Below are 25486 nucleotides of genomic sequence, written 5' to 3' on the forward strand. Positions count from 1 at the left end.
TCTTGGCTTGGTCCCAGCATTCATTCCTGCTTTTCCTGTCAACATTACCCTTATTTTCTTTGGGGTGGGTCCTCATTGGCTTAACTTAGCCCAGCCCAGCCTCCAATCAAAGTGACTGGTATGGAGATGTCAAGAAATTCAATTTAGGCTTTCTTTTTTAAAAAGTGAACCCTAAGATTTTGTAGCAGCTCCCAAAAGAGGCTCTCTCCCTCACCCAGATGGGGTAGTCCAAGGGCATGATGAGGCTGGCACTGCAGCCAGTTTACCACCCTGAGAGCATAAACTGGAACTCCCAGAAGCCACCATATGGAACCCAGGGATGAAATAAGATTGCTGAAGGTAAAGACGAGAGATGGCAAGAAGCAGGATCCTTGCTGACCTTATTTGCGGTCCGGATGAAGGCTTTCCTGAAGCCAGACTTACCCTTGGATCTCTCAGCTACTAGGTGAATAAATTCTGTTTAACTGCATAAGCAATTTAAGTTGGCCTCTCTGTCATCTGCAACCAAAAAATTCCTCACTGATACAGCTATCAACTCCTTTGTTTTGTTGTTATCGTTGTCGGTTCATTTTGTTTTGTTTTGTGTTTATTATAGAGAGTCAAGTTAACCATACTCTGTAGCACAAAATTACCATCAGTATCTGCAAGGTCCGTCCATTGAATTATTCCCCTAGCAGCACACATTAATTATAAGCTTATGTACCAGGCACTGTTCTAAGTAATTTACATATATTAACACATATAATCTGCAGAACAACCCTACGGAATTTGTATTATTATTATCCCCATTTTACAAATGAGGAAACTGAGACCAGAGGTAAGTAACTTGCCCAAGGTTACTCAGTAAGTAATAAAGCCAAGATTTACTACCAAGGCAAATTTGAACCAAGGTAACCTGGCTCCTAAACCCATGCTCTTAATCACACAGTATACCAGAAAGGCTACACTATGCACATACTAACATTTGGCATTGTCCAACTCTCTAATTTTTGCCACTGTAATGAGTGTAAAGTAATATTTACCATTTCTTATGTAACTTTGGACAAGTTACTTAAACTCTCTGTGTCTAAGTTTCCTTACCTGTAAAATGGAGGTAATAAAATAATACTGATTTTATAGGGTTGTTGTGTAGTTTAAATAATGCCAGTGACTGTGAGCATCTTTTCTCTACTTGTTGGCCATTCAGGATTCCTTTTTTTTGAGAAACTGCTTGTTCATACCCTTTGACCATTTTTCTACTGAGTTTCCTGTCTTTTTCTTATTGATTTGCAGGGGTCACATATATATTGCAGTTATGTCCATTTTAGATATTACACATCTCCTTCTAATCTATCACTTTTCTGTGGTGCCCTTGTTTAACAGGAATCTTTAATTTTGATATAATCAAATTGATCAATTGTGTTCCAAATGTGGAGAGAATGAAGACATGAAAAACAATGTTTATGCCCTCAGCAACTTAAAATCTGGCTGAAGAATCAGGACTAACAACTATATGAACAAGTGTCAGACACCGTATAACAATATGCAATAAGATGCCAAGTTGCAAGTCTATGTAATCAACTGTTAACCTCGGAAAAGTACCCCAATTCTTCTGAGCTTCAGTTTCCTTACTTGGAAAGTGGACACAATAAAAAAATACTTTTCAGTTTGTTGTGATAATTAAATAAAATAAGACCTGGCTCTTGCGGTTAGTACCTGGCATATAATACCAACTGCAATTCAGATGCAAAGCAGATTAATGAAATAATAATGGCTACCATTTACGGAGGGCTGCTACCTGCCTGGCACTTTCTATAAGATACCATATTTAAATTTCACAACCCCCTGCAAGGCATTATTGTCAGATGCAGAAACCTAGGTTCAGAGAGCTTAAGTAATCTGACAAAGTCACACAGCCAGTAAAAGGTGGCAACAAGACTGAAAGCCAGGTTCATTTGACCTCAAACCTCATGTGCTTTCCACTATGCCAAGTTATTGCCAGAAAAGGTACTAGAAAAGCAATGAAACTTTACTTGGATCCTGAAATTTATTTTAAAAAGACAGAATTTGAATAGACAAAAGGAAGAAGGAGGAGAGGAGACCATGCCAGATTCTGAGAGGGTGCAGTGCATGTGCCAGGGATGAAAAGTATTGTGAGTTCTTACAGGGCAGAAGCAAAACTTGTGCAACATAGTGCCCTTCAGTCCCAGCACAGAGATTGGGACAGGGTAGCTGGTGGGGGAATGCCTATTCCCTACTTCTCTTACTTCCATAACGAGGAAGCAGGAGTGCATTTTCTGACTGGGAAGCTTGAAGGAGGAACTAGGGATGTGTCCCTCTGACCCCTCAAGTTTGGGAAGCAGGCCTGCCCCAGGAAGCATGTATTTTCTGCTTTTCCAGAAACTGTAAAACTGCAGTCAGTTTTATACAAGCAGACTTTCCAACCCTGTTTGTGACTGGTGGGGTATATTCCATTCTGGGGTGAAGTACAAGCAGGCCCTTGTCCCTGCAGATCTAAAGCCACTGCCACCATTCCAGTTTTTACCAGGGACAAGGCTGACATTTTGCTTTCCACCAGTCTGACTCCTGCAGCTATCTCAATGGATTCTGAACTTGCATGGGCAATATGGGTGTTATTTGAAGCCCCCTAAGGCCACAACCGTCGGCACTCAACAAACCATGGTAAAAGAGTGAATGTGATAAGTTCAGAGGACAATGAGAAGATGGCCTGATTTGAGCAGAGGACATATAAGTAGCTTAAGTAAGGTTAGATGGATGACTTACAAGAAAGGCTTTTGGATTTGACGTGGGAAGAGTGCTTAAGTTTCTGAGCAGGGGAAGAGCATGAGGAAGACAGTGTTTATGTAGAGAGAATACGGCAGTGCGCTGCAGTGGCGACTGGGGGGGAGAACTTGGAGCTGGAGGGAACCAGAGGTGGTTTCTATAATTCCTAAGTGAGGGAGGATGAAGGTCTGGCCTAGGGAAGTGGAAATGTGAACGGGGGTGAAAGGATGAAAAGGAGATCTCAAAGGAAAAACTGCCAGGATATGGTCACAACTGGGGTCTGAGAAGTAGAGATAACGTTTTTGAGGGAGCACTCTGAAAGAGGTAGATGAGCAGGCCCAGAGCTGGTGAGCACGTTAAATCTGAGGTGTCAAGTTGGTCTGCTCTCCGCACCAGGGACACCGGGCGCACGGTAGGAAAAACGCTACAGTGGGAGCAGTTTGCGGAGTCAACACTGTCAAAGACGCCGCACACATTTGAGGACCTCTGGGAAGAAGTTGGTGGAGATGTGAAGTATGAACATAGAGGGTGCCCGGGATGACCGGGGTGGGAGTAGGGACACAGGTGAAGCTGGGAGGAGGAGAGCAGGGGGACACCGGTCGCTCCTGGGCTTGAGGGAAGGACGGGATGAGGCTGCAGGCAAACGCTGGAATCAGGATCTTCTCAGCAGAGGAGGATGGCCTCCACCTCCCCCCTCCCCCCAGGAAATCCGCAGTTGAACCCAAAGCAGCTTTCCTCAGGCTGGCTGGTCTTCTGGGCCCTGCGCCCCCTTCCGCGCGCTCTGGCGACAGTGATGCCCTGGACCCGGAGCTGCGGGGGTCCCTCTGCACCTCTGGCCCTCTCTCTATCAGCCGTAGGGGGCGACTTCGGCTCCCCACGCCGCAGGGCCTTTCCTCCCAGGTTCCCGCCCCAGGGCGAGCCAGGGCCCCCAGCATTACCGCCCCACCTGGCCACCGCCGCAGCCCGCACTCGCAGCCTGCCCGAGCTGCAGCAAGCCAGCGGCCCCTCCCGGGGGTGGGGTTTCGGCTCCCCACACCCACACCCCCTCCGCCTTTGTTGCAGTGTCCCCCAGGACCACCCCCTCTGTGCCTTGGCCTCCACGTCCTGGGGGCTAAACTAGGGGCCTGGGTTTCGGGAAAGGGGTTCGGCGGCGCCAGGACGCCCGCGGGCTCCAGGACGTAGCGAGGGGCTGGGAAGAGGGAGCGGAACCTTGAGCCGCGGGGGCCGCTGCTGCAGAAAGGGGAGGAGAATGGGGAGGAGCTGGGGGGCAGGCTGTCGGGGAAGGAGGGGTCTTAAGGGGCGGCGAGGCCAGGTCGGATTTCCTCTGAGGCTGGCGATCCGCGAAGCTCCCACCTTCCCTTAGAGCTCGCTGCAGCCGCCTGCCCCCGCGCCCTCCGGACACCGGAACGGGACCATGGTGAGAGCGGGGTGCGCTGCGCGGAGCCGAGCGCACTGGCCCGACCCCTCTGGGCTGCCGAGGGTGGCCGGGCGGAGGGAGCGAGCCTCCGAGGCACGAGGAAGTTTCCGGGGTCGACACGGGGCCCGGTGCCTTCACTCTCGCTCTTGTCTTTTCCGCAGATGTGGACACGCTGGCTCGCGCTCGCGCTGGTGGCGGTCGCCTGGGTCCACGCCGAGGTAGGTGAGCCTGTGAGGAGGTCCGAACTCAGGCGCCGGGGCCACTAGGGTCTGCGCGTCGCGCCGGCGGTGCGTGCGTCCCGGGGATGCTCTCCCCGGGTAGGACTGGGAGTTTCCATCTGCCGGGTGAGGGGGGGCGTTCGGAGCAGAAATGCTGCTTACGAAACTTAAACCTTAAAATCAGGAAAAGTAGTTTGGGCCGTGAGCGGGAGCCCCCCCGCGGCTACTATGGAGAGAGAGTGGGGAGGGGGAGAGAGGACGAGCAGGGCGGATTGGGATGCAGGCGGCAGCAAGAGCAGGAGCCGAGTTCAAAAAGGCGCCTGAGTTCTTTCCTTCACTTAAGAGGAAATTGAGAATAGTTGGAGACTTTTCCCTTCCGAGTCTGTCTCCTGGGGGAGGGGGTTCGGGGGATCTCGGGAGATTCTTCTTTTAGGGCGGGGTAATTTTTTTCTCTTTTATAAAGTAAAATGATGATTCTCTGGGTTTGTTTTTTTTTTTTCTTTTTTTGTAAAGTGCCCTCGGATTTTGCGTTATTATCAGAGCCAAATAACGGCCTTTTAAAATCTCAATTTTTTTCTTAAACTGGCGTTGCGCAAGTATGAGTGATCCATTGCTCTGCTCCTTGAGGGTTCTGCGTTTCCAGTCAAAGTATTTCAGCGCCTTTTGGGTAATGTTTTCTTTTCAACTCCAGTGACCTTCCTGAGACACTACAAACAAACCAACAAACCCTTCGCTCACAAGCCCCTCCATTAACTCAAAGGTTTATGGACAGAAAATAAACAATTCTAAATTCCCTGGGCTCTAGTCTCCAGAAAAGTGAGGTCAGAAACCAAACATTTGATAATTATGGCAGGAAATGTGGAAGGAATTAAAAAGCATGAGGGAGAAGAAATGGAATGTACATTACAAAAGAAATAGCTCCCTGGTGGGTGGTTATTCTCCCTCTTTGAATTTTTTTTCTTCATATTACAGTTTAGCCCCACCCTTAGCATCACAGCTTGACTGCCCAGAAAAGTCATAAAAGCCTGCAAGGTCTTCACGATTAAAAAAAAATACACATTATACTGAACTCTCATTTAATTCACTACCACACTTTTGGTTGATCTGGAAACACGTGCTGTTTTTACTCACAATGAAATAAAAATAGCTAATATTTTTTGGATATCTACTTTGTGTTGTAATAAAACTCCATTTGAGTGATGGGGAAACTAAGTCAGAAAGGTCACGTAATTTATCTAGTTTCCTAAGTTGTTAAATGGTAGAAGTGGGATTTGAACACAGTCAGGCATCGCACCCCAGGCTCTTAACCACTGTCTCACACAAGGACTTCATATTTGCCATGTACTTCTTATATAGCAGACATTGGTTGGGCTGCATGCCTCATTTCTTTTAAAGCTTCCCAGAACCTTGTAGGGTCAGTTTTGTTATCCACAATTTACAGAGGAAGAAACAGGTTCCGGAGACTGGGTAACCTGCCCAAGGTCTCACAGCTAGTTCTCAGGAAGGATCTGAACCCAGCTCCTTCCACTGGTGGAGCTCATCTTGAACTCCAGATCTGCTTCTAATGCATTTTGTTCTCCAGGGTTTGAGTTTGAGGGAGGATCCTTCACTGGCTGATTTAGTCCTGGCTGAGAAACAGCCTTCCATCCTTGCTGTTGCCCTCAAAAGGCAGCTGTAGTCCATTGATGGATGAGGTGAATCCCTGGTTTGTTTTACTGCAGGTTTAGGAATTGCCAGCTAGTGTGTGAAATCGCTCTGTGAACTGGAATGCACATTTGAGGAGTGAGGATGCCATAGGTTCACTCGCCACAAGGCTCTGTAGCCCAAGGTCTGGGATCTATTCTCCCAAGCTGTTTGTACTACACGCCCTCCCCCCCCAACCCCCCAGTGCATTGCAGGGAAAAGCTTAGCCCTCATAGGAAGTTCCCCCAGCAGCAATTTCCTGCTTGAGGTGGAAGAGCAGAAAGTACTCTCACAGAATTCCCAAGGCAAAATCGTGGGGAAGGAGGCAAAATCAAGAAGTGCTGAGGCATGAAAACGGAGGAAGTGGTGCAGAAAGAAGGCTGTGAACTCAGGGTATGTGAGGAGTAGGTATGATGTAGCTTTCATTTCATGACTCCAGATTATTAAGGATTATTTTTTTTATCAGTACAATCTCTTGGTATCTGGCCCTGGTAACATTTGGCAAGTTTTTAATCAATGTTTTAATAATAGTAAATGAAAAGGTAAATTAGCCCTAGCAATTTGGATATTACTTTAAGCATTTTATCGTGTAGTTAATGGTGCTTTTGCAGTGGAATATTTTTCCTTGTTAGCTGCAACAACATGTAGCAAACAAAGCGAAGTAATGGTATTTACTGTTTTTATTGACATGAATCCACTTTAGTAGACTTTAGGGCTGAAATCGTACAAATATTGTTGAACTTTTAAAATGAAATTTGAAAAACAGAGTTTTCTTGGTGCTTTTTGATTTAATACAAGCGCAAGGATTCAATTCGGCATATTTTTAAAGTATGTGATTGCACAACAAATTATGTTGATAGTTGAAGAAGCCAAGCCTTTGGAATAGTAGTAGACCTCTAGAATCAGGTGTCCCTAGCTTGAGAAAAGGTGGTTGTCATCATTATTAGTGCCAGTCTGTAAATCCTGTTTGGTTAGATTCAAGAAACTATTAACAAATCTCATTAAGGAAAGTGTTATATTTTTAATGTTTTCCATGGTCTCTTGGCACCTCAGGGTTGATTTTTTGACTGCTTCCTCTCTTTCTTTCTTTTTGTCTTAATACTTAGGCAGCCTCCATCAAAATTCCATCCCATCCACTTGAGCTCACAGCCATGAACTCTTTAGAGTCTGCTTGAAAGAGGGTGTTGGCATGTCTCTTGATGAGCATATATTAGTATCTGCTATGGACGAGGAATGGGGGCTTGCAGCGGCAGAGCAAGCTACCTTGTTTCAGAATCTTTTGGGAGGGGGCTGTGTGGGCCTGCTCACTCTTCCCTCACCCATCCCCCTCCCATTGAGAATTCACTGAGAGGTGTGGATAGTGGAGGCTGGGAAAGGTTGACATGTGCCCTTGAGTCTCAGGAGGTGGGTATGAGTCTACTCTAACACCACAGGCTGGAGGGGACCCTGTGGCCCAACTGCCTGCTTCCAAAAGGCAGCGTTGGCAAGTGCCCAAGTACACTCCACTCTCTGTTGGTGGTTATCTCTGCTGGCACTCTGATTTCCAACATTCCAAGTCTATAAATTCATCATGATAAGTCACAAGTACAGGAGACTGATTCACAAATCAGAACACTCATTCCAGTAAGGGAATACTTAACCTATGAACTGTGAGTGCATCACTTAAGATAATAGCAGCAAGAACAATAACAATTATACAGCTAGGCAAGAAGATTATTAGGGCATTGTCCCTCTGAAGCCAGGTTTCATAACCTCATTTATACCCTGTTATCAACATACAGTTAAGCAACCACTAGGGGTATTACTGGCAGATGTGGGGTCTCCTCTTTATTCTTTACAATTATTCTAATAGCGGATTCAGGAAGGTCTAGAGTGTGACTTTCCCATTTTCCCTTGATTTTCTCCACATCCTCTGACTGCTTCTTGAAGCTACAGCAAAAACTAGGATTTTAATATCCATCTTGTACATTAACCACTAAAATAATCTCTTGTTTGTTTATCCTTTGGCAAATAAACCCCTTGCTGTGATTCTGGAGACCATTGTTAGAAACTGGGATGTTAAAACATGGCAGTGACTCTGCTGAATAGCCAGAACAGATGGACAGGCACCCTGCACATTGAGGCCCTGGATATTGAAAATGTCTTTAGCAAGGACACGTCACAATTCCCGTAGACGTCTCTGGATTGGGTAATGGAAAGCAGGAGTCCATTCTCAGGCTCAGAGGAATGAGTTTGGGAAGAGCTGTGAGGTGGGGGCATGGGCTGCATGAATGTAATGTCCCAAAGAAGAAGATAAAGTCTTCAAAGTCAGTGAGGCAGGAAGACACATGTTTCCAGGAGAACAGGGAAAGGGTGAGCTGTAAATGCCAGTGGTCACACATAGAGAATTGAAAATGTCATGGTGTCTTTTTCCTGCTCCTTTTCAAATAAATGGACATCCAGACAGAAATTTCTAGTAGCCACAAATAGTATTAGCTTAAGGACACCAGATATTATAGGACTGAAAAACAACTTATACTTAGATGGGTTCATTTTGTAAGCTACGTGACTGATGTCCTGCAGGTCAAATGCATACTTTTCTCTAAGGTTCCATCTTCTGTCACTTGTGACTTTGGCATGAGGTGCTTTCTCCAAGAGTGAGTCATTAACAGCACAGGCCTTCCCTTCACGGTGCCCATCAGTCAGTATTCCCTGATGTAGGCTGAGCGTGCCCTACACAGGGCAGAGTCATGGATGAAGTGCAAGACATGGTCTCTGCCCTCAGGTTGCTTACAATCTAATGGTGGGCTGTTAGATTTAAACTGTGGCAGCTGTAATGTATAATATTATAACTACATGATGAACAACTATCATTATTATTATTGCTTTTTTTTACATTAACAGAGGACTTCCCCTGATTTTTAAAGTTATTTTACATTAGTACAATGCACAAATCTTTAATGTATAGTTTGATGAACTTTTGCATATGAATATACCCATGTAGCCACCACCCAATCAAGACTGAGGGAGTTGGTACAGTAAGGAGGCTATGAACTCAGGGTGTGTGGAAACAGTTAAAATGAAAAAAAGTGAGGTATAGATATGATCAAGGTTACATTTCATCACTTGATGATCATTATCATTTAATTAGTCCAGTCTCTTAATGTCTGTCCCAACTAACATTTGGCAAGCTTTTAATTCATGTTTTAACAATAATGAACCTTTAATAATTCATGAAAAGGTAAATGAACCCTCTCCATATGAGACTTGCACTTTGGATATTATTTTAAGCATTTTTAACTTGTAGTTAACAGTGCTTGCAGTAGAAAATTGTTTTCCTTGTTAGCTACAAAAACATAGCAAACACAGTTAAATACAGTCTTTATTGACATGAATTCATTTTAGCAAACTTTGTATAGCTGACTTGACTGTTTTGCTGATGGATATTTCAGGGCTCCATATAATCTACACTGAGAAACCAAATCAAGGAAAGAAACTCAAATAATTCTATTTGACCACTTTACCCTGGTCATTATTACTTTTAAAGGGACTCTACATAAGATGCCTATCACATTATTTATGAAAGCTAAAAACTTAAAACCTACTACATACCTAACAAGAGGAGAAGAGTTAAGAGTTAACAGCAATGTATGCCACTAAAAGTTATGTTTACAAAAAATTTAAGGCTCTGGCAAATGATTATCATTTAAATAAAAAAGCAGAACACCCCCCCCACTCCAATGCCTATCCTCACAACTATGTAAAAATTTATAGAGAAGTATGACAAAATGTCTTAAAATCCATCATGAGGATTCTTGTGACATCTCACCTTTTTCGAGAGGAATTTATCCTTCTAATATATGCTATTTTATTTAAGTAAAAAAGTGTTATTTTCTGATAAAATATGGAAATTAAATATGTTCATAAAAAGCTCAGAGAATATAGAAAAAACTAGAGCAATGAATAAAGTTGCCCATAATTCTACCACCTAAAGATAAACTAGCCCTTCATCCTCCTTTCAGAGAAATTATCAAAGTCAATTAAAAGATGTATGTGATATGCCTACTAGACACTGTAAGCAATGAAAATTAGTGCCTCCCAACACTCTGATAAATCACCTGCAGAGATGGAACAAACATGGTGTGCATGTCACCACTACCCTCTCCCTTACCCATGGCAGACCTTACTAATCAATCATAGAATTCTTCCTTCTGAGCCTGGAGGAGGTTAGAAAATCCTTCTCAGCAATGCTCTAGACAGCCACTAGCAGTTACTCTGTGTGTGTAACTGTGTGAGATAAAAGACATTTGCCTTTTCTGCTGGAAAAGTCAATCCAATTTGACAGACATTGGTATATCTTCAGCCAGAATTAAGATGATTAGAAGACAGAGATTGGGACTATGAAACAACAACAACATGGGGTAATAGGTGCTGGAGCTAGGGTAGCAAATGGATGAAAATGTCGAGAAAACAGCAGTTTGTTCCTGGCTCAAGCTTCTAAGTTCTTTAGATGAGTTCGAACACCTTAAACACGTAAGCCAAACTCTCTAATATTGGCCATCAACAAAAGTATGAGAATTTTCTTGGCTCTTCTGCTGGAGTAAATAGTTGTTCTTGCTAAGGCTCTAAGAGCTGCTGCTGTCCTAGATAACAGCTTCTGCATTAGCAGCCGCCTGGCAAGAAACTGCTAATGGAAAGCTCTTTGGGTAGTTGGAGGACAGAATATATCCTGTAAATCTGCATCTTCTGCTGTGGTTGGAGGATTTCCATGTAATCTCTTTGCAGACTTTTTATATGCTCATTTGGAAGCCATCACTAGTAAGCTCTTCCCAGGATTGTCTGAATTTATGACCTTTAAAATGTTTCCTGTATAACCCCAGACACTTTGTGACCAACTAAGCTGTTGCCAAAACAAGTCATGTGACACATGGCAAAAGCATGATATGTTGCAGGCCCGGTTTATACATATGTGTGGCATGGGAGATTGGCTTGAATTGGCTTGAGGTAGGGAAAATGTCTTTTACTACTTTTTATCGTAGTCAAGATTTAAAATCCTGTGTCTGAGGCAAAATTTGTCTTATTCCACAGTCTGTCATTCTGTCCCTCAGTGATAGTAAATGAATGTAATTTATTGATCTACAGCAGTGCTAGTTACACCAGTCACTCTGCACATATACTGCTATTAAGAATAGTGTGGGCTTCCCTGGTGGCACAGTGCTTGAGAATCTGCCTGCCAATGCAGGGGACACGGGTTCGAGCCCTGGTCTGGGAAGATCTCACATGCCGCGGAGCAACTAGGCCCGTGAGCCACAACTACTGAGCCTGCGCGTCTGGAGCCTGTGCTCCGCAACAAGAGAGGCCACGATAGTGAGAGGCCCGCGCACCGCAATGAAGAGTGGCCCCCGCTTGCCACAACTAGAGGAAGCCCTCGCACAGAAACGAAGGCCCAACACAGCCCAAAAAATTAAATAAATAAATAAATAATAATTAAAGGTGCTAATAATTTTAAAAAAAAAGAATAGTGTGGAACTAAAAGCAGTACCATATTGGTCCCTATCCTGAAGTAGCTGCTACCACCATAGCTACTGTACAGCTCAAATGGACCTAGCCATTAGGGGGCCAAATCTATGGCATTCACAGAAATTACCACCCCCTTCCTCACCTCTTGCTGCTGGTGCAGAAATCCCTGACATGCAGCTGTGGGATGGATGCCTTCTCAGAATTTGAGAGGCTCCGTGGGAGCTGCTGGGGCCATTTTCAGGCTGTTCACCGTGACCACTTCACCAGTCTGTCCAGTAGGTGGCAGCTTTTTGTGTGGAACTTCATCTGAAATTGTGTCTGTTCCTGGAGTGTTAGCGCTTTTCTCTTATTTCGTGTTTTCATGTCACTCAGGCCTTCTACTGAGTTCCTTTCTTCATTCTCTTCTCTTGTTCTCATATCTGGGTGTTTCCAAGTGTTATCTTTTACGTGGACCGCGTTACAGAACTTTCTTATTATTAAGAAGAACATAATGAAAGAGTCCTTGATTTAGAAGTCCTGCTCTTCCCCTTTCTTGCTAATGTTACCTTTTTAAAGTCACCTAATTAATATCTCTGACTTGCAGCTTCAGTTAAGAGCAAGGGCTTTGGGGTAATGAATAGGTTTGAATTCTGGCCATGTCGAGCTGTGAAACCATGAGCAAGTTACTTTACCTCCCTGAGCTTACTTTCTTCATTTGTAAAATGAATAATGGCTAGACGTCTCTCTTGCCTATCAATCCAATTAGATAATAGAAAAGCCTCTTCTCCTCATAGCACACAGTCAACACCAAACACTTGCAAAAAAGAAGTGCATCTTAAGAGTCCCTACTGGGCACTGATAAAGAATGTTTTTAACTCTAATGATTTCAACAAGAGAATTCTCAATTTACACATTAACATTCACTAGGCATTGTCTGTATTTGTACAACCTGTGCACTGGCTCAGGTTGTTGTTCTGTTCACTGATTTATTGTTGAGAGGAAGTATAGCATAATGGTTTAGCACTCAGGCCTTGAAGCTACGTTACCTGAGTTTAAATCCTAGCGTAGCCCTTATTAGCCCTGTGAACTTGGGGAACTTACTTAACCTCTCTGGGTCTGTTTCCTCATCTATAAAATGGGCTTAATATGGAGTATTTACCCCGTAAGTTAGTTGTGAGAATCAAGTAAGCTATTCCATGTAAAGCAATTAGAAGAGTGGTTTGGCACACAGAGTACAGTAAATGTTAGCTATTATTATCAAGCTTGTGGCATCTCTACTTATTGGAAGAGCTCCAAAAGCTATGGTTTGTGTGTGTGTGTGTGTGTTTGCACACTCGCATGTGCTCATGGCTGGCAGAACTCCCCTTGCTTCCTTTATTCTCTCCAGAGATTAAGGATCACCTTTTAAAAGACAACTAGAATATTTATTTCAGTGGATGCTTTGACGCCCAGAATTCATATCAGAACCCTTGCCTCTACTGAGCCAATCTTGCCTTCAAACTTCCAGCATTTCCTCTGTGAAGCCACAGCTCTGTCATTCCTCCGGGAAAAAAGTTAAGGACTCACTGAGCACCTTCCATGCACAGGCAGTGCATGTTGTAAGCCAGCATAGGTTTTCCCTGAAGACTGAGTGAACAAGGCAGAGAACTGGAAGGGGAAGAAGAGTGAGAAAAGGCAAAAAAGAGAGGTGATAAAACTCCTCTGGATTCAGTTTTTCTCCTGTGCCCACCCTTCTTACACATGGAGGTGGCCACCAGATATCTTGGATTTTTTGTGGGCTTTTTCATTTGCATATATTCTTGCTGTAGTCCCCGTAGCACGGCCTGTTCCCGTACCACAAATACTCAATTTGGGGTTTAGAAAATATGATCAGGCAAAGGAATAGAACGCTTTGCTTTCACTGTTTGAAAAATAAATACCTTCTCTCAAAGACAGGGTAGGAAGTGTTCCTGGAGCAGGCTGATTTGTCCGTTTGGAAACCAAGGCAGTGCTTCGGGTGTTTTGCACACAAACTTGAGTCCTCTGCTGGGCGCTGCTGTGTCTGGCAGCCAGCCCTGACTGCAGCCTCACGTGGCCACCAATTCCCAGGCCCCGGAGCCTGGTCTCTTTATTGCTCCCTGTGTTGCTCTCTTCATCTTTTCCCTCTACCTTCTTGTCTTTCCTTTTCTTTCTCATCTCCTTCCTCCACCATAACAGAGAGGTCATCGTGGAGTGTTTGGGCTGCATTTTCGGAGCTGCCAAAACATGCACAGAGCACCAGGTTCACATTTCATGCAGAGAGAAAGCTGCACAAAATCTTGATGCCATTATTTTGCTTCACCCATCTGGGACAAAGTAACAGTTCTCCAGGTAAACTCAAGGAAGTAAAGGTTTCCTGTTGTCTGTCAGGGACTGAGTTAATGCTGGTGACTAAGACACAGACCTGTCCCCAAGGGGCTTGCAGTCCACTGGGGGAGGCAGACAGGACGGAGTGACCCAGCATTGTAAGTGCTAGGACAGGGCTGACAACCTAACCCAGCACTGGGGGTTGTGGGAAGGCCTCAGAGAGGGTGTGCCCCCAAGCTGAGCCCCAAATATGAGTGGTGTTAGCCAGACAACAGCAGGGAGAGGGAAAGAGCCTTATCTAACTCTCACAACATGATGCTGTTACTATAATCTTCATTTATCAGTGAAGAAACCATGGCTCAGAAGATTCAGTTAGTTACCCCAAATCAGTCACCTAGTAAATCGTAAAGCCAGGATACAAACCCAGGACTTCCAACTCTCAAGGAAGGCAAATACTCTGTGTTCAAGTGTGCTTAAGGTCCAATGAGTCTTATTTCTGAAAGTGACTTTGAAAACAAAGCAAAGACCTTTTCTCTAGGTTATATGGACTCAAAAACAGCTGCACAGGCTCTGTCATTTAACTCTTCATGCTCTATCAGCTGCAAGTGCCTGGATCAATACTTGAGGCCTGGTCATGGTCATTCTGGCCACATCGACATGGGCATGGCCTCAACTTGGTTCGGGTCCAGGTGCTTCTTTGACCCACATTGAAGTACAGTATAGTTGTTCCATCAGAGCACTTGCCTCATAATGGTCAGTGACTCAGGAGCTGCTTTAAAACAGTTTCTTTGTCCTTCAGATGTATTCACAACAATTCCACATTGAATAAGACCAAACTGCAAGACAGCTCTAAGACTCCAGCTGAGTGTCTGGGTATGGTTGTTCAGACTGTCGACTGCACAAAAGTGGCTGGCCAAGGGGGCCAGCTGGGCTGACTCCATCCTGCACCCTGCTTACCAGTCTCTGTGCCCTATCCTGGGCCTTGTCTGCCCACCCAGAGGGAGAACCACCTTTTTTCTAACTGATGTGCAGAGCTTCCCAGACCCCACATTTTCTCTCAGATATAAGATGCTTATTCGACTGTGGTGGCCATTTCTCCTCTGTACATTTTGTAAATTGATATCATTCAGAGTCTTAGAAAGCTTTCATAACAGGCCTCCATCAAAAGCCAGTTCTGTATTTTTGTGGATTTTCCTCATGGATTACCTAAGATGATACAAATGGAAATTTTTAAAAATCTGTCCTTTTACAACCAAAAATGTGCTACTTTTGGCTCTTGCCCAACTCAATCTAGTTTGGGAACTATGATTCCCCAGGAATTGAGAAAAGCATTCCTAGCTTCCCCCGGATTGCTGGATTAGCACAGCTTCTCTCAGCCCACAGCTGAATTCCAGCCCCGAGGAAGAAACGTCTTAGACAGAGTGAACTCCCAGCCTGGAGCCTGTCAGGGGTTGTGTCATGTGTTTGCATTAGCTGAATAAAAAGCAAGCAGGCTTTCTGGCCTTACTCCCCCTCCTCCCCACACCCCCCTCTGGAGAGGCCGGTTAAAGTCTAGACAGTGTCTGCTTGGCAGTGAGCCTTTTCAGCACAGTCTGCACAGTTGTGCAGCTCTGACTTGGGTTGCCTCTCTTCACTCATTCCCTCCCCCCTCGCCCCCGTTTTCTTAGTTAGCCTTAAACTGTCTCAGGGGACTGGCATGAGCCACACATGTAAGAAGCAGGTGAATGGATTTATGAGACCGTCAGCATTCAGCTGTCCTGAGAGGTTCAGAGTTGAGAAAATATCAGCAGTGCTGGCTGCAGCTGTGGATGAGTTTACAGAGATTCCCTGATGTGAGTCAGCTTCCAACAAGCCTCCATTGATTGGCCAGAGATGGGCTGGAGGGAACCCAGGACAGACAGTGGCACCCAGGTAATGAGCCTCGTGCCGTCCTTGGTGGAGTGAACTTGGGCAAGTCCCTGGGCCCCTCATCTGCAAAATATGGGGGTTAGAGTAGGGGAGCTCTCAAACCCAGCTCTGAAATCCTATCCATATAAAAGGAGGCAGACATTTTAGGTTGGATTGTCAAAGTATTCTACTTAATGGAGTTAGGATGTTTGATTAGCTCTTGTCTTAATTGACGGCCCAAGGAGGAGCAGTTTGAAAGAGAAGCTGGCCCAGGAATGGGAAAAGAGAATGAGTAAAAGCAGGAGGCATTTTGTGTCCCTTGCTTTCTCCTGTGTGCATTGAATGAAATATAAACGGTACATCAGGTGGCACCCGAACAGTCTTCATGCCCAGAAATCCCAGTTGCTGTCTATTCTACAGAAAGGAATCACTTGATTTTTCCACTTTAGAAAGCAGCTAATCCACAACACCGGGCAAGAAATGAAGGATGCTGGGTCTTCTTGGGGTTGAGCAAGGAATCTTTTTTTTAAAAAAGAAGACAACCCAAGATTCCAAAACGTGCAACTGGAGCTTTTACTGAACTTACAAAAAAACAAAAACAAAACTTTCTTCTGACCTTTGTAAATGTTCACATTTTCTTTTCAAAATAATGATGCAATATTGAAACAGCTTACAAAAATCATTGTCTGAAAGCATTGCATGGACCGTATTTTGTTTTCCAGAACTCTTCTTGCCTTCTCACCATGTTGCCTGGCCCATGAGCAGGATCCTGGGTTTCCTCAACAGGAATTGATGAAGTTCCTGCCCTGGTCCTCATGCCTTCTCTCTAAATCTGTTCAGGGCTCTTGTTACAGCTGAGGGCACTGCTCTTTGGCCTTGACCTCAGTGGTTAAATCAAGTGACTTGAGAGGGTGAATGCAGTAAGGAAGCAGAGGCCAATGCAGATGTTTTAGTCCTGTTTAATGCTTGGTACCTTAACTGCACTCTAGTTCCCGAATCCCACTAGACAATCCCAGTATGCTAAATTGTGCTGACTTTTGGTTCTGAATGGGGGGCCAGCCCAGTGCTGTCTGTGGCTTTCCTAATAAGGCCACTTGTACAGTGTCAGAATTGAATTCAAATTGGCTGTGCTCTAGGGTAGACTATATACACAGACACACCCATAAATTTTACTACTTAATTGACTTAAGTTTCACTACTTGGAGAATGTGACCATCTACTTATAGCTCAAATACACTCCCCTCACAAAAACAAATTCCTGTGGAAACTAAAGAAGAGAAGCATATATGTTATTAAATTTCCCTTAATTTGATTGTTGTGTTTAATCTAGTTTGGTACTTCTGTTATAATGTCCTGATTTCTTTCTGAGCCTAGTGATATAGATCAGTGCTTATTTTTGTGGTTGTGAAGTTTGCTTGTTAACTTAATCAGTGTATATCATTCATTCATTCATTCATTCATTCCCTACCTCATTCCAAGAATAAGAAGTATGTTTTTCTTCTCAAATTCTATGGCTAGCATGTCCTACTAGTTTTTGTTAGGGTCACGCTAAATAGACATATTTTCCATTTTGGAGAAGGGCTCAAGTTTATGGCATAACAGTTGCAACAGAGAAAAATAAAATGGATGGAGAACTTAAAATTCCTGATGACTCACCAGGATACCTGGCTCATCTAGATTTTAATGTGAAATTGACACACTAGTGTGGAATTTCTATTAGAGCAGCTAAAACTTTTGAAGCAGAATTCCAGATGCTCGCACTGAGCCCAGACTCAGACATACCAGAGTTCCCGTCATTGTCAGGGTCCCTATCAGGAGGACCCAGGTGTGGCTTCTGGGGGGCCCAACCCAGCTCACAAAACCTGCTTGGGAATGGTGGCAGAATTCACAAATGCTCAGAACGTTCAGCTTCACTTTTCCAAGGGCATTCCCATCTTTGGGTCTTCACCGTATGCTATGATTACAGTGCTACATACAATTAATTGGGGCAGGCTGAGGTCTACATCAGAAGCAGGAAATTCACCTGGCTTCTCCTTAGCGTCCTTAGGATCTTTCAGGAATCTGTTCATTTGTGCTTTGTCCCCCCTACCCCTCCTCTAGCCTTCTGTCCTTGGCATTTCCTATTTTCTTTCGTTTCTTAGCCTGTGTGGCCTTGGCCTTGCCAGCAGCCACATGCAGAGAAGCAGACTTCCTAGTTTAGCTCTTTATTTTAAGGGTAAAGCCTTTCACTTTATGCATTAATTGGTGTCTGTATCATGTTCAACAAAAGAGTAATTTTCTGCGTGGCATCAAGGGCTGGCTAATAATCAAAGAAAACCCCAGCACAAGGATATCCACTTCAGGTATGAGTTTGTTTGGGATTTCTCAATTTCCTTTCCTGGGGGATGGGACGAGAAGGGAGAATGGCATTGGGAAGTGTTTTGAGCAGAGGCCAGACATTCAAGTCTTTGCTAAATGTTGGGTAAAATAAATTCAGTACTCACTGCAGACTTATTTCTTAATAAAATTTTCTAAGCTGTCTGTGGACTGTATTGTTTAAAGGGCAGTTAAAAAGTTAACGGTTTTCTCTCTGAGAAATACAACTGGAAAAGAGTCTTTGTGTTTTTCTTTATTTTCTATAAAAGAACAGGTATAATATAACCTGGATGATAATAAGAAACTGTATTTTTTTTGTTTGTTAGATGCCCTATCTAGGCTTTCTCTTTTTTTACATAAAAATAAAGAAACCATGAAGGTGATATGAAATCCTGTAAGAACAACCAACGCTTGAGGATTATTAACCCTGCTGTGTTGGTCATTTGACAGCTTAGGTGATTGCATTTTCCCTCTAAATTCCCTTTACACATCTGATCAAACAGAACGCTCTTCACTTCTTGCCTAAGTTGCTTCATGGAATTGCTGTGTGAATTAGAGAGCAAGCTGGGTTCCTCCCCGGGGGCTATAGTTCAGTTGGTGATTGGGTTATTTTTCTAAGTAATGCTATCATTATTTGGCCTAGGGTAAATGGCATTGTCATTTAGTGACCATAATTACTCATGTTACAGTGGCCTGGAGTGCAAAGAACTCCTCATTCCCCAATGATCTGTTTAACTCCAGGAAAGTCTTCTCTCTAACCAGGTTGGGGAAGCGAGTGTGTGTGTGTGTGTGTGTGTGTGTGTGTGTGGCTTCCATGCAGCTGAGGACTATTATGGTCTCTACATTACCAGTCTGTGGATTTACATGTGACAACAGCCATATTCAGAAAGTCATGACATTCTCTTTGAGGGAGAGACAAAGGATTCTAAGGCCAGGGGTGTTCAAAGCATGGAACTCTCCTAAAACAGTTTCTTGTTTAGAAATGGGTGGAGTAAATAGGAAGAAGGAAAGTAGTGTTGGGGAAGACTACAGGCAGAGGGGGGAGGCTGTGGTGGGAGTGGGAGACTCTCACCGTTAGCTGTAGTTGGGTAAGTAAAGGAAGAAGGGGTGATAAAGTGAAGAATATCTGTTTTTTTATCTTAAATGCTTTGTGAGGAAATACTGTGAGTGAACTCTGCTGATACAAACGATCAGAAAAGAAAGGTGACTGTTTTTACTAAATGAATGTATGGACCACAAGCAAAACTCACAACAGCAAATGATAATGCACAAGCTGTAAATTAAAACAGCACCTGTATATAGTGCGTATAGCAAGGGAGATAATGATACAAAGTACCTTACATAAGGTGAGTGCTCAATAAATAGTAGCTGCTATTCTCTTGTTGTTGCTTGAATTCCAGGGGAGAGTAGAACTACAGGGAGAGACATACAGAGCCTAAACCCATGTTTCTCAAACTGAGTACTGAGTGATGTTAATATATGTGCTAGGTTAAACGGTTTTTTAGTTGCAAGACCTCAGAGCCTTATAATGTTCGTGTGCATTATTTATCTTCCTCTCTAAAAGAAAGTACTATGAGCAATGTTTTCCAGACATATCACCACAGAAAACCATTTCGAAAAATACCATAAATATTTAAAGACTAGTGGAACAGTTTGGAAATATGGGTCAATTCTAGACAGATTTCCATAAGCAGAGTCTGTTTACCCCAGGTCTTAGTGAGCTTGCTGAACTCACTTCCTAAACTATAATTCAATTTCATGAAGAAGGCATGGGACTCATCAGGATCCCAGGGCCAGTCTGACAGAAGATTCTTCTGAGCCTGACTCTAGACTGGACCATTGGCATGTCCATGTCTATACCTACCTAGAACTGGCTGGGGTTTTTTATTACCAGCTTGAAGTATCCAGGAATCTTCTTTTTGATTTTTCACTTGCCCCATCCATACCCAGTCAGTCCATCAGCAAATTCTGTCGGCTCTGCTGTCAGAGTATATCACCTCTCAATTGACTGTTCTGTCTCCGTCACCACCACCTTAGTCCATGCCACCATCATTTTGTACTTGGACTACTGCAGTAGCATCCTAGCTGCTCTACCCCTTTGCCCTCTAGCTTTCTCCATCTACTTCTCTGCACAGCAACCTGAGTAATCTTCATAAAGCACTTATATAATCACGTCACTCTTCTATGTAAAACCCTCCACTAGCCCTCATCTCATTAAGAATAAAATATAAACTTCTTACCCGTGCCTACAGGGCCCTACATGCTCCAGCCCTTGCTTGCTTTTTCCAACTCACCTCTCATTGCTCTCCCTGTTGGGCCCTGTGTCACAGCCACAGTGGCCTTTCTCCTGGTCCAGGAACATGACAAATTCCACCCTGCTTCAGAACCTTCACACTTTCCTTCTGTCTGAACTGCTCCATTCATCCCTCAGGTCTCAGCTCAAAAGAGTGTTTCCTAACTATTCGATCTAAGTGGTGACCTCTCTCCCAGATTTCTCTGTCAGACATGCTCTATATTCTTGTAAACATTCATCACAATCTGAAATGATCTTGTTATTTGTGTTTACTCACTGTCCTTCCTCTAGAATATGTACTCCTTCAGGACAGAGCCCTTCTTTCTCCTTTACCAATGAATCCCCAGCACCTAGAACTGAGCTTAGCATATAGTAGGTGCTCAGTAAGTAATCTGTGGAATTAATCCACTGGCCAAATGTATTGATCAATGCACTCAAATATCTCATCTGCAGTATGAGAAGATGCATAGTATCCTGCCCACCTCAATCATTTCTGTGCCAGATTCTGCAAGTATATTGTGCACCTGGGAAGGTGGTTAATAGCACGTGTCCATCAACACTTTGCTTAACCTTGGACATGGTAGTAATGCTGGGCTTGCTTAGTCTGAAACCTGGATTCTGATTCTCTCAGCTCCAGGTAAAGTTGGAATTTATACAGACACCAGCTGAATAGTAAATATTTTTATTCTTTCTTTCCATGATCAGCAATTCTGATTTAACTGGGCCTCATTCCCAGAGTAAGCAAATGTCCCAAGGAATGTAAAATAAAGCATTAAATTTTGTTATTGGTGATTCTTTGCCCCAAGGCCTCTGGTCAGTTTGTCTTCTGACCTCACCATTTGCTGAGACCTTTACTTTTTGGGATGCTTTCTGCTTTTGTTCTTTCTTCTGTTTCATTTGGATGGGACCTGTGATGTCCCCAGTATGGGTAAAACAACGTCTCTGGATTTCCACATTAGATCTCAGAGAGGTCTTCTCTCCTGGGGAAAGCTCCACCAGAGGCACAGTGACCAGTAGTGAGTGGAGTCCCAGGGAACAGACCACCCCCTTATCTGCAGTTTTACTCTCTAAGCTCTCCTGCCGTTGACCCACAGACCATGTTCCCGACTTCCGCCACATCTTGCTCCGCTTTTCAGTGAAGTCAGTTCAGTGTGTGGCATTTCTCTCGTGTTCAGTCAGTTAAAAATGAAGGAGAACAGAGCTTTAAGAACTATACCGCCACATAATACTTGGGAATGTTTTTACCACAAATGATAATCTGTGTATAGTTACTAAGCTAGTGGGTTTGGGGTAGAGTTTTCTAATGCAGTCCTTAGGGAAAACAAAATGAACAGAAAAGGAGGTCTTTGTGCATTGTTGGTATAGTTTAAGGGTCTCACAGGATTTTAATCTCTGCAAAGATAGGGAGTTTGCTACAATGGAGCAGGACACCTGGCACATTCTCACTAGTGGGCCTCCTGTCAGCTAAGGCCTGATTGGCCAGCACAAGTAGGTTTTGCCGCTCCTTCCCCCCAAGCTGTGGCTTCCCAACTGCTCCAAGGAAAGAACGCAAGGCAGGAATATCTCAAGAAGAATAGAATGTGCATGTTTTCATTGACTTTAATCTCAAGGCACTAAAAGTATGTGTGTGTGTGTGTGTGTGTGTGTGATATTATTGAAAGCTGACGGCAACAGAGCAAGTATATCAGTAGAGCGGAAAAATGAAAAAAAGAGTTTTGAGAAATATCCACCTCATTGTGAAAGTTGTCTGTGGACTTCTATGCAAAAAAAAAAAAAAAAAGCGGATTTAAGTAGTTAAGGCTCAAAATATGTAGTTTAATTAGCCCTTTAACACTGTTTCATGAGATAAGCCATACAGTCCTAAAATAAGAAGTAGCAAATTTTATCTTCCTTATAGAGGATACCAGAAGGGTGAAGTGCCTTGTCCACAGGCATTGAAAGCTGAGTCAGAATTAGGCTTAAGCGCCCACAATGCCTGTCCAGTTTCAAAGGACTAGGTATTCTTTCAGTTTCCTGGTCTCACACGCAGCCCAGCATGCTGCCTTCCCCATGTGATCAGATAATATCTGTTGACTTCTATAATACACACCACTTCTGAAACAGTCCCAGTTAAAGTCTTAATCTTTCTATCTAAACTCTCCTCCTTGACTCAGCTCTCAGTAATGTGTCAGAACTCAGAACTTACTGTTTAGAACTGTGCTGTTCAGCAGGAAAAGCCACTAGCCACAGGTGGCTCTTGAGCACTTGAAATGTGGCCAGTCCCATTAAGATGTGCTGTAAGTATAAAATATATGCCGGATTTCAAAGACTTAGTATGAATAAAAGAGTGTAAAATGTCTCATTAATAATTATTACATGCTGAAATGGTAATCTTTTGGCTATGTTGGCTTCATAAAACAAATTATTAAAATAATTTTATCTGTTTCATTTGGCTTTTTAAAGTATGGCTACTAGAAAATTTTAACTCATTTATGAGCCTGGTGTTATATTTCTATTGGACAGCACTGCTCTCGACAGTTGTCACCTAATCATATGTTGTATTTAGCCACACATTGTCTTGAGTTAGCTCTTATTAGATTGTGTCGTTCTGTTATTTAAAATTCCATCTTCTCATCTACACTGTCACCAGCTTAGGGACATGGACTAGGCTTTATTGTTCCTTGAGTCCCTAGCATCTAGCATGCTGTTTGGTATTTTGTTGCTTGATTATTCCATATTTTGCTGACTTTCTCCAAAATAGGTTTTGTCCAATTCCACTCTGGACAATGATAAGGAAGTGCAGGTTAAATTGTGTTTGGAGGTGTAGCATTTTTCAAAAGGATTGATTGTATGTAATTCTTAATTTGTTCCAGAAAGATTAACAGTCCTCTAAACTGGACTTTTAAAACGCAGGAAACATGCAGTGGGTGCTGGAATTTCCTGACACTCCTGCCCAGCAGAGAGCAGCAGTGTTAATTGATGATTAAGGGTCGTAATTGCCACCCAAAAATCTTGGGGAAGCTCTACATTAAGCTCAGAGATTTTGAGCCCCATTTTCCGGAACCTGTCGGGGTATAGGTCCAGGTAAATAAGGCACATTGGCCCCAGTGGCTGCCAACCTTGAACCAGGGTTGAGAGGAGAGGGCTACGACCAGCCATGATTGCTAAGTAACTGCCGGGAACTCTGACCTGATGGCTGTGATTCCCAGAGTCCCTGAGAAAATACTAGGGGATGCACCCTGGGTGGCCTTACCCTTTAAACATCCTACAATTTTGTAACTGAGGTTGTGGCTGGACCACATGCTCATAATTTCTAGGCTGGCTGTATTATACCTAAAATACAGCCATTTCTGCTGGTTCCCTGGGAGAGTCTGACCTTTCCCTGGGTTTTGTGACCAGAGGATCCCTGAGCCACTGCTTTTGGGTCTGTTGTTAAGGAATATTTAAGAATGCAGCTTTGGAAACCTCCCCTCTTCAGGGGGAGATTTATTAGGTCTCACTGCTGTGGAATGATCCCACTCCATTGACCACGTTATTGCCGTAAATTCATTGAGAACCATCTCCCTTTGGCAAAGATGTGTGAAATGAATGATTGTCTCTTTAGAGAAGTCATTAGAAGGATTTGTAATGACAAAGGTTTTGAAGTAACAGTGGTCTCATCTGCCCGCGTTCCCCAGCTTTGCAGCAGCAGAACCCCATGAATATCCTCATGTGACAGTTGAATCAAGGGAGATTAAAGCTACAAGAGGCAGCTCAGGCCCAAAATAGTACTTTCTTTGGGTTTTTCATCTTTCCTAGGTTATGCCCTAGGAAAACTGAGTCCCAAAATCTATAGCTGGGTTTCTAGGGTCTCATAGACACCAGGTAAGAATTCCCACATTATAAAATGAAAATAAGCATTTTCCACTTGGGCAGCCTAATAGTTAAGGTGACCATGTGTCACAGTTTATGCCTGCTGTCCAAGGAATCTATTTGAAAGTTCCCCCTTTTACTCTCAAAAAATGTCCCAGTTTGGCTGATAAAAACGTATCATCGTCCTACTGTGAGCACATGTTCCCCCACTCAAGCTCACATACCCCTACTTGCCCTCAGCACTCATCCAGCAGCCCCCTCATAGAGGAGCTAGGCTCCACAGTGATATATAAATGAAGCCTGCAGCTTCCTTCACCGGTCCTCAGACTCAGATCCAGAAAGCTCCTGGGGCCAGAGACTGCCCAGAGAACAGTATCACCTGCACAAACTCTTCTCCAAGGATCAACTTCCTTTGGATGCCATCTGAATGTAGCCCTTCATTTGCATTTGGAATTGCTCTGGGTATGTACCCGGGCAGTGGGAAGTGAGGAGGAACTGGGTAGGGAGAGTCCTCAAGAGTCTGGGAGTGGGTAGGCTAGAGAAACAGACCCTGCTTGTGGAGCCTGAGGGTGATGACCACCACCTGCCTCTGGCATTTCGTTGGAAGATTGTATTCCTCAGACTCCAGGTTTTCCCCCTACTTCCCCCCAGTGCCCCCCCTCCCCCTGCCCCTGTCCGGCAGTTGCCATGACAACACAATGTCTGAGCACTTCTAATTACATCTGTCCATTTCTCCTAGAACCATACCGAGCCACACGTATGGAGACTTCATTTAGTCCAGAGTTTCTTGCTGGGTTTTAACCCCTTCTGCATACCCTGGGCTGGAGAATAATTGCCAGGATGCTGCAAACTTGACAGATGCTTTTCAGCTACACTACCCCAAAAGAGTCCCAGGGCTTTGTCTATGTCTTTAAAGAGGAGACTTAGGCTGCTCTGCTATGCTGGGTCTCTGGGTCTCTCTGTTCTATTTTGTTCCAATCAACCCTGCCTTCTTGGCTTTCCCCCCACTCTCTTGCCCTCTCCATCCTGTCAAATGGTCTCAGCTCTTGGTTGGACATCACAATTCCTTTTCCCCAAGCACCAGGGGAAATAAATCACTTGGGCACAGCTAAGTCTTTGCCCTGCCCTGGCAACTCACATTTCAGTGTATTCCAGCCCACTGCAAGGTCAGCCTAGTGGATGAGCCAGAGGGGAGTGGCTAGAGATATTCTCAGACTGGAGGAGGGGTAGAAGAAG

At 44.0% G+C, this 25486-nt stretch overlaps 1 protein-coding gene across 1 annotated transcript in view; it reads left to right on the forward strand.

Moving 5' to 3' along the window:
* The first annotated feature begins 4032 nt into the window (after window positions 1–4032).
* FSTL1 (follistatin like 1) overlaps window positions 4033–25486 on the forward strand; it is a 50733-nt gene continuing 29279 nt past the window's right edge. Inside the window, exons 1-2 of the mRNA XM_082460704.1 lie at window positions 4033–4180; window positions 4342–4398. Of these exons, the coding sequence (XP_082316830.1) occupies window positions 4178–4180; window positions 4342–4398 (60 nt within the window). The 5' untranslated portion in view covers window positions 4033–4177. The remainder of the gene's footprint in view (window positions 4181–4341; window positions 4399–25486) is intronic.

Source organism: Balaenoptera physalus (genome assembly GCF_965194825.1).
Source record: "Balaenoptera physalus genome assembly, chromosome: 4".
Taxonomy (NCBI): domain Eukaryota; kingdom Metazoa; phylum Chordata; class Mammalia; order Artiodactyla; family Balaenopteridae; genus Balaenoptera; species Balaenoptera physalus.